The sequence below is a fragment of the Oncorhynchus mykiss genome, chromosome 29, assembly GCF_057628025.1.
Source record: "Oncorhynchus mykiss isolate SJ-2025 chromosome 29, ASM5762802v1, whole genome shotgun sequence".
NCBI classification, from domain to species: Eukaryota; Metazoa; Chordata; class Actinopteri; order Salmoniformes; family Salmonidae; genus Oncorhynchus; species Oncorhynchus mykiss.
The window spans coordinates 36,429,916-36,442,889 of NC_143050.1; the positions used below are offsets into that span (position 1 = coordinate 36,429,916).

Genomic DNA, 12,974 nt, shown 5'->3' on the forward strand with positions numbered 1-12,974 from the left:
CCCTGATATAATCTATTATACTGTAAACCGGAGTTTGTCATGGTCAGGTCTTCTAATAGGGGGAAGAGTTTTTCCTGGTTTTAGTTGACCCGAACAGGGGAACAATTTGTAACGTTTAGTATTTTTGACATTCCACATAAGAAATCATTTCCAAGACAGAAAAATTATTTTCTCAATGTGGAAGTTCATCGCAGTTAGACAGCTTCCTCTTACTGTGCTATATTGAACAGAGGAGGCTCATCTATCCATTGCTAGTCTCCGACATCTCTCTGACAGCATTATGAAGGAACAACACCGGTAAGGAAAATTACACTTAGATAAAAGAATCAGACATGAAAATAGATATTTCTGAACGTGTGTATTTCTTATGCTTTACACTTAACATCTGTATGCCTTAAAATACTTTTAATTCATGAGTTGAATGGCATTTCGATGACAATTTATGCTCTCTGACTTGAACAATGACCACGGTAGACTATTGTATATTGAGAACTGGGGCCATATCCACAAAGCATCTCAGACTAGAAAATTACTGAGAATGTAGATATTTTCAGGATAGTTTCAGGATAGGTCTAATTCATAACGGGAAAGAAGCGTATGGCGTGCGCCAAGTTTATACATCTCAATATTTTTGTACATATGCAGTATTTTCAGAAATGGCGAACGCAGATATTAAATGTGCAATTTACACAACCGTTATAAGGTCCCAGATGAGTTGAATTTTTGACGGGCGGACGGATAAATTAACCAATTAGAAAAGAGCAACATGCGCATGGACCATGGACCAACATTAATCAAATCTAATTTGGTGTCCGTTCTCCACGGATCAGTCTAGACAAAGCCATCACCTAGTTGACAGATATTTAAAAGACCTCATGAGCTGTCCTAACCAGTTAAGAGCTACCAGCAGGTGTCTTGATTATAAAAAGGCAGCAAGTCAGTGGTTCCTGTGACATAGATAGGCAATTTATTTGGGGTTGAAATAATGTTTTGATATTGCTATATAGTCAACCCATAAATAATATTTATTTTGGGCAAGAAACGTCCTCTCACTGTCAACCTCATTTATTTTCGGCAAACTTAACATGTGTAAGTATTTGTATGAACATAACAAGATTCAACAGCTGAGACATAAACTGAACAAGTTCCACAGACATGTGACTAACAGAAATTGAATAATGTGTCCATGAACAAGGGGGGGTCAAAATCAAAAGTAACAGTCAGTATCTGGTGTGGCCACCAGCTGCATTAAGTACTGCAGTGCATCTCCTCCTCATGGACTGCACCAGATTTGCCAGTTCTTGCTGTGAGATGTTACCCCACTCTTCCACCAACAAGGCACCTGCAAGTTCCCGGACATTTCTGGGGGGAATGGCCCTAGCCCTCACCCTCCGATCCAACAGGTCCCAGACGTGCTCAATGGGATTGAGATCCAGGCTCTTCGCTGGTCATGGCAGAACACTGGCATTCCTGTCTTGTAGGGAATCACACACAGAACGAGCAGTATGGCTGGTGGCATCGTCATGCTAGAGGGTCATGTCAGGATGAGCCTGCAGGAAGTGTACCACATGAGGGAGGAGGATGTCTTCCCTGTAACGCACAGAATTGAGATTGCCTGTAATGACAACAAGCTCAGTCCAATGATGCTGTGAAACACCGCCCCAGGCCTTGACGGATCCTCCACCTCCAAATCGATCCCGCTCCAGAGTACAGGCCTCAGTGTAACGCTCATTCCTTCGACGATAAACGCAAATCCGACCATCACCCCTGGTGAGACAAAACCCCGACTTGTCAGTGAAGAGCACTTTTTGCCAGTCCTGTCTGGTCCAGCGACGACGGGTTTGTGCCCATAGTTGACGTTGTTGCTGGTGATGTCTGGTGAGGACCTGCCTTACATCAGGCCTACAAACCCTCAGTCCAGCCTCTCTCAGCATGTTGCGGACAGTCTGAGCCCTGATGGAGGGATTGTGCGTTCCTGGTGTAACTCGGGCAGGTGTTGTTGCCATCCTGTACCTGTCCCGCAGGTGTGATGTTCGATGTACCGATCCGGTGCAGGTGTTGTTACACGTGGTCTGCCACTGCGAGGACGATCAGCTGTCTGTCCTGTCTCCATGTAGCGCTGTCTTAGGAGTCTCGGACATAGCAATTTATTGCCCTGGCCACATCTGCAGTCCTCATGCCTCCTTGCAGCATGCCTACGGCACGTTCACGCAGATGAGCAGGGACCTGGGCATCTTTAATTTTGGTGTTTTTCAGAGTCAGTAGAAAGGCCTCTTTAGTGTCCTAAGTTTTCATAACTGTGACCTTAATTGCCTACCGTCTGTAAGCTGTTTGCTTCTTAACGGCTGTTCCACAGGTGCATGTTCATTAATTGTTTATGGTTCATTGTACAAGCATGGGAAACAGTGTTCAACCCCTTTTCTGTGAAGGTATATTGGGCTTTTCAAATGATCTTTGAAGACTATGGTCCTGAAAAAAGGGACGTTTCTTTTTTTGTTGCTGAATTTACCTAAACACTTATCACCACTGGGCTAATAAATAGTCACTAATGCTTCTTTTGATTTCACCACTGACCTACATCATGTTCTTTCAAGTTATCCCTTTGGAGCACAATATCATGTCGTTAAAAAGTATGCATAAATTGGGCATGCCTACAAGTAAAGGTACAAGTTGGGCAATTGAAAGCCTCTGGGGCCTAAGTGTTCGATGGTTAATGATAGACCTTTCAATCGTTTTATGCAAGGTTATCGGCAAGTGACTTGATGCCTAGGCCTACTGTGCCAAAAGCGATTTAGACAGTTGTTGAATGGGATTGATGGAGTTTTGATAAGGGTAACCAAAATACAGCTTTTAACAACCAAACTTGTATGATTCAGTACAATATGCCATCGGGTTGTGAAAAGAAGAATCCTGACAACAACAGTAGCATTTTTTAAAAAGCATTTTAAAAAGACAGATAGAAAGTATTTTGTCTGAATGTGGAAGTTCATCACAGGAAGTTAGACAACTTCCTCTTACTGTGCTATAGGCCTATTACCCAGCAAAGGCCCCTCCGACCACTACTTCTCTCTGACGACTCTCTGACAGCATTATGAAAGAACAACACTTGACAATGACACTTAGATAAAAGAATGAGACATTAAAATAGATACACGACAACACCAGAGGTATGTGGACACCTGCTCATCAAACATCTCATTACAAAATCATGGGCATTAATATGGAGTTGATCGCCCTTTGCTACTTTAATAGCCTCTACTCTTCAGGGAAGGCTTTCCACTAAATGTTGGAACATTTCTGCGAGGACTTGCTTCCATTCAGCCACAAGAGCATTAGTGAAGTTGGGCACTGATATTGGGCGACGTTCCAATTCATCCCAAAGGTGCTTAATGGAGTTGAGGTCAGGGCTCTGTGCAGGCCAGTCTAGTTTTTCCACACCGATCTCGACAAACCATTTCTGTATGGACCTCGCTTTGTGCACTGGGGCATTGTCGCGCTGAAACAGGAAACAGGCTGAAACGCTGAAACAGGCCTTCCCCAAGGCCCACAAAGTTGAAAGCACAGAATCTTGTAGAATGTCATTGTAGGCTGTAACGTTAAGATTTCCCTTCACTGGAACTCAGGGGCCTAGCCAGAACCATGAAAAACAGCCCCAGACTGCCAGATGGTGAGGCGTGATTCATCACTCCAGAGAACGCATTTCCACTGCGGCGAGCTTTACACCACTCCAGCTAATGCTTGGCATTACACATTGTGATCATAGGCTTGTGTGCGGTTGCTCGCCTATGGAAATCCATTTCATGAAGCTCCCGACGAACAGTTATTGTGCTGACGTTACTTCCAGAGGTAGTTTGATTTTTAGTTTCAGCACTAGGCGGTTCCATTCTGTGAGCTTGTGTGGCCCACCACTTTGCCATTGTTGCTCCTAGATGTTTCCACCTCACAATAACAGCACTTACATACTTGTTGGAATGTTGGCATCCTATGACAGTGCCATGTTGAAAGAAACTGAGCTCTTCAGTACGGGTCATTCTACTGCCAATGTCTGTCTATTTAGATTGCATGGCTGTGTGCTCGATTTTACAGCTGTCAACAATGGGTGTGGCTGAAATAGCCAAATTCACTCATTTGAAGGGGTGTCTACATTCTTATGTTTAGATAGGTTATCTCTGAATGTGTGTATTCCTTATGCTTTACACTTAAAATCTGTATGTGTTAAAATAGGCCTACCTGTGATTCATGAGTTCAATGGCATTTCGATGACAATTTCTGCTCTCTGACTTGAACAATGACCACAGTAGGCTATTGTTCGATGTCAGGTCAATCATGAGTTACCAGTCGCTCGCAGCCCACCAATGAGTAGCTCGCCAAACAATTCTGAAAGTACACGCAATTCTCACCGCAAACTGTCATGAACAAATCTCACCCAGTAGCCTATCAGACAGCTACTATTTAATCAACACAACACTCACATTATCCCATCCCTGGTTAGCCACTAACACAACATATCCGCAATGATGTGCTAACCGCCTTGTGGGTTGACGTAAGTACTTTCCGCAAAACATTCACAATTAAATGTATATGTAGGCTTACCTGGCAATCGTACATCACGGTAAAGGAAATCATTTGCAGTGACGATTTTAGCCTGTAAATCTTGGTGGGGCAAAAAAAACAAAAAAATGTGGGATGCATGCCAGCAAAGCCACTACACAACAATATTAAACATTACATTAATTGCACTGTAACGGTGACAAACGGTGCCCCCAAACTGTTAGGGCCTACTGTACATAAAACTGTGCCAGCAGCAGTCCCAACACCTTACCACTGCTACACCTGGCTTTCAGCGGAGCCTCGTCTGGCAGCGAAACAGTTCATTCAGCCTCATTTACTGCCTTTTAAAATAACATAGCTGATATGGCTGACTTGCTTAAACAAATGTGGTTTCTACTGAGAATTGAGATGTACAAACTATGGCGTAAGGGGACGACAAGCGGATAAGAGGCATTTCCATTTCGACATTAATGAGCGAGCTCGGACGGACATAGTCACTATAACTATTTTTTCAGCACTTTTGAAATGTACAGCAACAGAATTCAGAACATGGGCCGTTCTTTTTTCCCACATTGTTTGCAAACTGATGTGTGATATGTATTAATGCCGAAATAACATGCAAAACAGGAAAGCACCCCCCCCACACACAAAAAAAGTGGGGCTTTGCCCTGACTAACACATGAGGTCTATTTTACATGATATGCCTAAATACTTATAACCACTAGGCTAATAAACACGTTTTTTGAATTATTTAATTACCTACTTTATATTAACTCAAGTTATCCATTTGGAGCGCAACATTATGTAGTTAAAATATATGTCTAAATTGACCAAGCCTAAATTGGGCAGTTCATGGCATCTACACTAAAAAAAAAAGGTTCCTGGAGTGGCCTTTAAGGGTTCTTCAAATTGAAACTGTGGGGGAACCCCTATACATTTTTTTCAAAGAACCCTTTAAAAGGAAGAACCTTTTGAAGAACCTTTTGGGGTTAATTTTTGAACTACCCCCCTATTATTAATATTAATAACAATAACATCAATAATACAATATTTGAGTGTTTATTATAATTTTTAGTGGCAAAGCAGAATAAAAACATGCAAATATGAGGTATACTCCCAGCAGAGCCCCAAGTCCAATGGGTATATCCTGAAGGCATTCAATTGTACAACTGACTAGGTATCCCCCTTTCACCTTTCCTCTGGCGTGTTGACGTTAATGTGTTGACGTTCTCCGTATCCATAGTCAGAATGATCTTCCAGTGCATGGTGATCAAACAGGTTTCCTGTTATATTCATCAGAGGTGTAGGGAGGGTGAAGTCTGGGAATCCCAAAGAATAGTAATTATACAGATGTTTAACAAAATGTGCACATGACAGTATTCATACTTTGGTTTTTGTGGTAAATGCGAATGAAAAAAACTGTTGATGATGGTTTTCATACACATACCTTGTCCGTATTGTAGAGGCCTATTGGATTTTCAGTGAAGAGTCAAGGGAGCAGGATGGTACATGTGATCTGCATAACATACCAATAGACATACCTTCGCATGCCTCCTCGTCTGTATACCTGCAGACACAGACACAAAAGTGAGTCGTTCAGTCATCTGCACCCAATACAGCCAGCCTTCAACATATTCTTATAGCCTACATGTTCTTACCTCTTTGTTGATTGATATCCATTGAATTGTGTTCATTTTCCGTTTTAGAAAGATTTGCACAAATATTGAAATATAGGTATCATCATAAAACAACATCGATTTAGATCATACATACCTTAAATTGAGGAGATCTTTACATTTTTTTATTTAAGCGCCTGCACCTGCTGTCCTTTCATATTCAAATGTTTCAGTTGGGCAGTTCCTGCAAGAACCCCCACCAACTGAGGAGGTTCCTCCACCTCCAGCGCCAAGAACCCTAAGGTTCTTCAAAGAACTCTGAGCATCTTAGAAGAACCCTTGTTGAACCCCTAATTGTTTGAGTGTAGGGCTTATGTTCACTTTGATTATGTTTGATGAATATTATAGACCTTTCAAATGTTATATGCAACATTATTTGCAAGTGACATTTCGAGTTGTTAAATGGGATTGACAAGGGTGTTGATATAATGGTAATTGTCAACATTCTGCTTGTAACAACAATCAGAATTGGTAGAAAAAAAGAAAAGAACGTTTGCATGCCAACATATTAGGCAATAATTAAGAGTTGGCAAAGTGATCAGGGCAGGTGAAAATTATATCAAACGTTTTACCATCGCAACATTTGATGTACACTCACATTCACCATGGTTGACTGAGGTGACACAGCTTGCGCTGCCTCATTGCAAGTGTAAGCCATTGGGTGTATTGAATAACACATTCATAAATGGCAAAAAATACAGTAAAAAAATGGAATCCTGTTAAAACCCGTTTTAAGATTTACAACAAAAAAACGTCCAGCTCAGAGTAGATTTTAGGATGATGTTAAGATACTGCCCAGACAAACTCATGTTACTGCCAGGAGTAAAATCAACTCATAAAAGTGTCTGTCCTTTCTCTAGGAGATAAAAGCTCATATTTAACGCTATTTATTTTGTTGTTGCTACAAAACTACCGCTATACTTCCATTAATTTTGTATAGGTTACCTTTAGCTGAGTCCCGTGACGCTTGTGTGGTACTGTAGTAGAACATATATTAGTTTGTAGCCCAAACGGTTCGGACGCCACAGACAAAAGTTGGCACATCAGCATTATCGACTTCAACCATTCAGATGCTGCAGAAGTTTAGTGAGAGGACCGATTTTCGGCATGTTTCCTGGTCTGACAAACAGCACTGTAGCTCTTTCCCCTGTAGATGTGGAAGATCGACATAGGCGGATGTGGTGAATTGAGATACAGCCAATGTAAATTTTTTAAAAATATATAGTTTAAACTGACAGATTTTGAAGGGGATATTTTAACTATGTTACTTAGATTGACTCACTGGTCAATGCTTTGTGGATTCCGGGCCCTGACTGCACCATGACGAACCCTTGACAGGTCAATGGCAGGTTCATGAGTGGTCTGCTTAAACTTAATCTGAATGGTGTTTTATTTGCCTACAGTGTGATTTTGGATGTGATGCATAGGAACAGTTCAGTCTTGGAAAAATGTGAACTGGTGAATTCTTTGGCAATCAAAGTACTACAGTATGCCTACTACATTTCATAACACTTTTGGTAACTTAAAAGTGTTTAGAAAAGAGTTAGGGAAGCAGGATTGTAGGATTTGTTGTAGCTCAGGAATGCCCAGCATTGTATTGAATGTCCCGCACAGTAAATTAAGTCAAGACAGATTTTCAGTTTTTAAAATAGAAAAAGTGCGAGGCTGTCAGCACTCTTTTTTTTGGTTTGGATTCTTTCACATTCTCAACAGTCTTTGAAATGCATAATACTGTATCTTAAAGTAGTCTGTAGCTTTGTGTTACGCCGGTCCCTTCTTTCAGGGAACTGAGATTGTTTTCAGCCCATGAAATACTCATATCCTGTTCCCACAGGTGTCCCCTTTACACTTCCTTTCAGAGGCTGCTGTTACTCCTAGTGTCGCTGTGTCTCTCCCCCTCCTGCTCTGGGAGGACCTGGGCTCAGAGGAAACTACCCTGTGATGTCATCTCTCTCAACCATTCACTGGCCTATGACTGCTCGTGCAGGAAGCTACTCCAGGTACCCCACGATATCAGCTGGAATGTCACAGAGCTCGACCTGTCCTCCAACCAAATCAAGACACTCTCCAGCTCCTCGTTCTGGAACCTCCAGAATCTGACTCTGCTAGACCTTAGCTATAACTTCAACCCCCAGGAACATCCATTGAAGATAGAGGACCAAACATTCTCCATGCTGGATCAGCTGGAGGCACTGCTCCTTGACGGTAATGGCCTTTGCACAGTGCCGAGGGGCCTTCCGTCTGGGTTGCAGATTTTGTTTCTGAGGTACAATGACATCAGGACTGTAACACCGGAAGACTTCAGGGATATTCTACGAATTAAAGTCATCCGTTTAAGTGACAACTGCCAAGGGAGTGTCTGTAGTGGGACCCTGGATATTGAAAACCACACTTTTTCCAGCCTCACTAACCTGACAAACCTGACACTGTCTTTTAACAGACTGAAAGTAATCCCTAATTTTCTCCCCGCATCCCTCCAGCTGCTCAAACTTGAACGGAACCAAATCACCCACATTCAACAGCATGACCTGAGTGCACTCACTAATCTGAGCGCTCTAGACCTTTCGGGTAACTGTCCTGTGTGTTCTAACACCCCGTTCCTCTGCTTTCCCTGTAATACACCCAACGGGGCACTACAGATCCACCCAGATGCCTTCAGGAGCCTCTCCCAGCTGCAGGAGCTGAGCCTATCAGGAAACTCCCTAGAGCACCTACAAACATCCTGGTTTGAGAACCTCACCAACTTACACTACCTGTACCTCTCATTTAATCGTCTGGTTGGGGAGATAGCCAATGGGGACTTCCTCTCTGTGCTACCTTTCGTAGAAGTGATGGACTTGTCTTACAATAATGCTGGACAAAATTCCCACAACTTAACCCTCTCAAAGAATTTTTCCAAACTGGCCTCTCTGAAGACATTACACCTAGAAAACTATGTTTTTTCAGCTCTTCACAAAAATCACTTGGAACCACTTTACAGTTTAGCTAATCTGTCTGTCCTCAATTTGGGAACCAACTTCATTTATTGGACAGACCTTTCACTTTTTGAAAAGTTCCACAATTTATCCAGTGTTGGCCTCTCAGAGAACAGTCTTACTTTCCTGTCCAAGAGGGTAGATGCCTTGTCTGTGAATGGGTATGGCTGGAGCTATGAGCCAGATATAGACAGGTACGGGCCTTTCATACACAAGGATAAATTCTACCGTCGCCATTTGCCTAACATTAAACCAGAGTGTCTTGCGTACGGTCCAGTGCTCGACCTCAGCAAAAACAACATCTTCCACATAAACCCTGATATGCTGCAGGGCCTGAACAACACAGCTTGTCTCAACCTGTCATCTAACTTCATTGGAGACATGTTCAACGGCAGTGAGTTTGTACATTTCTCCAAGCTGAAGTACTTGGATCTATCCCAGAACAAAGTCTACCTGCGCTATGAGCATGCATTCAGTGAACTGACAGCACTGGAGGTGTTGGACTTGAGTTATAATAAACATTACTTTCTGGTGGCAGGGCTAAACCACAGTTTAGCGTTCCTAGAACACCTGGATTCTCTGAAGGTTCTGAACTTGAGCTGGAATGAGATTAGCACCCTCACTGATAAAACCATGTCAAGCAGCTCCCTGCAAGAATTGAACTTCCAGGGCAACCGCCTGGACATCATGTGGAACGAGGGTCTGGACTTTAATCATCTTTTCAGAGAACTTAATAACCTGACGTCCCTGGATCTGTCATACAACCAGCTCCGCCACATCCCATCTGAGGTATACCACAACTTCCCCAAGGCCCTGAGACACTTGACTCTGAGTAAAAACGGACTTGAGGACTTTAACTGGACGATGCTCACACAACTGCCACATCTGGAGGAGCTGGACTTGAGTAAGAACCACCTGGAGCAGGTGGCCTTAACCGTCTCCACTCTTAACAGTTCACTGAGGCTGCTGGACCTGAGCCATAACAGGATTTCCCAGCTAGCGCCTGGTTTCCTCAGCGGCGCCAGGAGCCTGTATGTGCTGAACCTCAGCTTCAACCTGCTGGAGCTCATCAACCAGACAACGTTTGAAACTGGAGCTGAGAACCACCTCCAGCAGGTGTCACTACAGGGGAACCCGATCCACTGCACCTGTGACTTGCTGGAGTTCCAACTGTGGATGAGGAGTAATGAGGTGGAGATCCCTCTGCTGGCCAGCGGGGTGACGTGCGACATGCCCATGGAGAGGAAGGGCAGGTCTGTGCTGAGTTACGACATAGAGGAATGCGTGAAGGATGACAACGCAATGGCCTTCTGCATCCTCACGTTGTTACTCATCGTTCACGTTCTGTTGGTATCGCTCACAGCACACCTCTTTTACTGGGACCTGTCCTATATTCTTGACTACTGTGGGGCCAAGCTGAAGCACCAATGTCTCTTACAGCACACAGCCTGTGTCTACGATGCCTTCGTCATGTATGACACCACAGACCCGCTGGCCTCTGATTGGGTGTTGAACCACCTTCGGGTGGAACTAGAGGAGCGCGGAGAGAGGGTTCGCCCACTCTGCCTGGAGGAGCGTGATTGGATGCCAGGGGTGCCTATCATGGATAACCTTTCCAATAGTGTGCGACAGAGCAGGAAAACGGTGTTTGTGCTGACAGAGGGCTTCCTGTCGCGTGGTGTGGTTAAAATGGCCGCCCTGCTGGTGCAGCAGCGGCTGGTGGAGGAGGGTGTGGATGCCATGGTGTTGCTGCTGCTGCAGCCCCAGGTTCTGCGACGCTCACGCATCCTCCACCTGCGCAGACGGCTCTGCAGGCGCAGTGTTCTGGAGTGGCCAGCAACTGCCTGTCCGGCTGCCCAGCGCTGGTTCTGGCACAACCTGAAGAGAGCCATACGGAAAGATCAGCGAGCCACACACGCATCACTACACGGCACATACTTCACTGGGCGGTGAACTCAAGGATATGAAAGGAACTGACCAAAAACAGGAAGCCGATCAAAAACATGGCTGAGTTTACTTACCCTCAGCTTAAATGTCTCCAATTCCTACTCTGCAGTGTTCTAGAATCAGTTCCTAGAGACATGACTGTGTAGTTCCCCTTCACACACACACACACACACACACACACACACACACACACACACACACACACACACGCACACGCACACGCACACACACACACACACACACAGACAAGCACACACACACACACACACGCACGCACGCACACGCACACACCCACACAATATAGCCTATTGTAACGGCTGCATGGTTTTCTGTACAATCCATAATAGAATATTAGGCCTTGATTTCTGTTTTTCCTGTGAAGGATTATATTATCAATGGTCACATTAGCTTCTCTGTGAAAATGCCTGCCTCATCTACAGTACAATATAGTAAATCATGTGACTCTGTTTACTGTTGATGTACGTGACCTCATCTATACCTGGTAAGAAAACAGTATTATGATCCTATTTTGTCTACATTCAGATGTTTTTGACAGGTGTAAACCAGTCTACCGACACGTTAATAAACTTAGTTACAATGGTTTCCTATGGAAGGACAATCTTACTGATCTCAACCACTGGGTGGCAGAGTAACTCCTGATTCATGTGTTCAGGACTGGCATGATGTACACCCCACTAGTTCCATATCAGTGGCTTCTCCTACAGTATCACCCGACTCTGGAAGGCAGTGTTCTCCATCCCTGGTCCTAGAGACCCACAGGGTGTGCAGGCTTGAGTGAGTCATACTTTACAAAGTGTATCAATATCAGAATGATTTATTATCACCAAAAGAAAAGACCTGTGCCATTCACTTTGAACTGGACTGTGTTTACAATTGCGGTACTGAGTAGATCCGCTTGTTTTGAGAGCTGTATGTAACCACGGGTGCTCATGTCTTCATATCCTTTGCTAGTTAGTGAGTTATTGAGCCAGTTATAGATCATTTGTTGTCAACAATGGGGGAGGGATTATTTCCTATTATTTCCTACATCTTTAAAAAGTGAGTAAAATAGCTAAATGAAGAGCTTTTTTTGTCTTAAAGACAGGCTTGAATAAGCTAAGTAGCCAATAGGCAGAGGGTAGCATCATTTGTCTGATTCTCTGTGATAATGACATGGGAATAATAACACCATTTATTTTGTAAAGTGGTTTCTTGCATCAAACAACACAACAACATTTTCTGAACACCTCCTTGTCTGAAGGACGTGTCTGGACCAAAGAAACAGAAGTTCTACAAGACGACTCACTGCTCTCTGTACGTTAAAACAAACCTGCAGAAATGCAGACTAGGGCCAAGATGGCGCCGACAGACATGGCAGCTCTGCTTCTAACTCCTAAGCAACTTTGCAATAATGTTTGTATTTTTTTGGTGTGTTATACAAGCATTTCGCTACACCCGCAATAACATCTGCTAAATATGTGTATGTGACCAATATTTTGGGGATTTGATTTGACAAGCATACACAGTACACACGTACATGATCTTTGATATAAATACATACTCTTCGTTATACACATACAGATTTAGAACACATTTTGTTGTGCGTATAACTAGGTTTCCATTCAATTGGCAACATATTTTCATGTGAATATAAAACAAGACACGAAATCTTCAGTTTCTTGGCAGTTTCTCGCATGGAATATCCTTCATTTCTCAAGAAAGTTCTTTGTTTCTGGCCATTTTGAGCCTGTAATCGAACCCACAAATGCTGATGCTCCAGATACACAACTCTTCTAAAGGTGACCAGTTTTATAGCTTTTAAGAA

General features: G+C 43.4%; 1 protein-coding gene across 1 annotated transcript; it reads left to right on the forward strand.

Annotated features, from left to right (window-relative positions):
• The first annotated feature begins 216 nt into the window (after positions 1–216).
• Positions 217–11,752, forward strand: LOC110509627 (toll-like receptor 8). The gene is made up of 2 exons (XM_021590624.3): positions 217–297; positions 8,062–11,752. The coding sequence occupies exons 1-2, from the start codon at positions 281–283 to the stop codon at positions 11,153–11,155; spliced, it is 3,111 nt and encodes a 1,036-aa protein (XP_021446299.3). The 5' UTR covers positions 217–280; the 3' UTR covers positions 11,156–11,752.
• Positions 11,753–12,974: the final 1,222 nt, after the last annotated feature.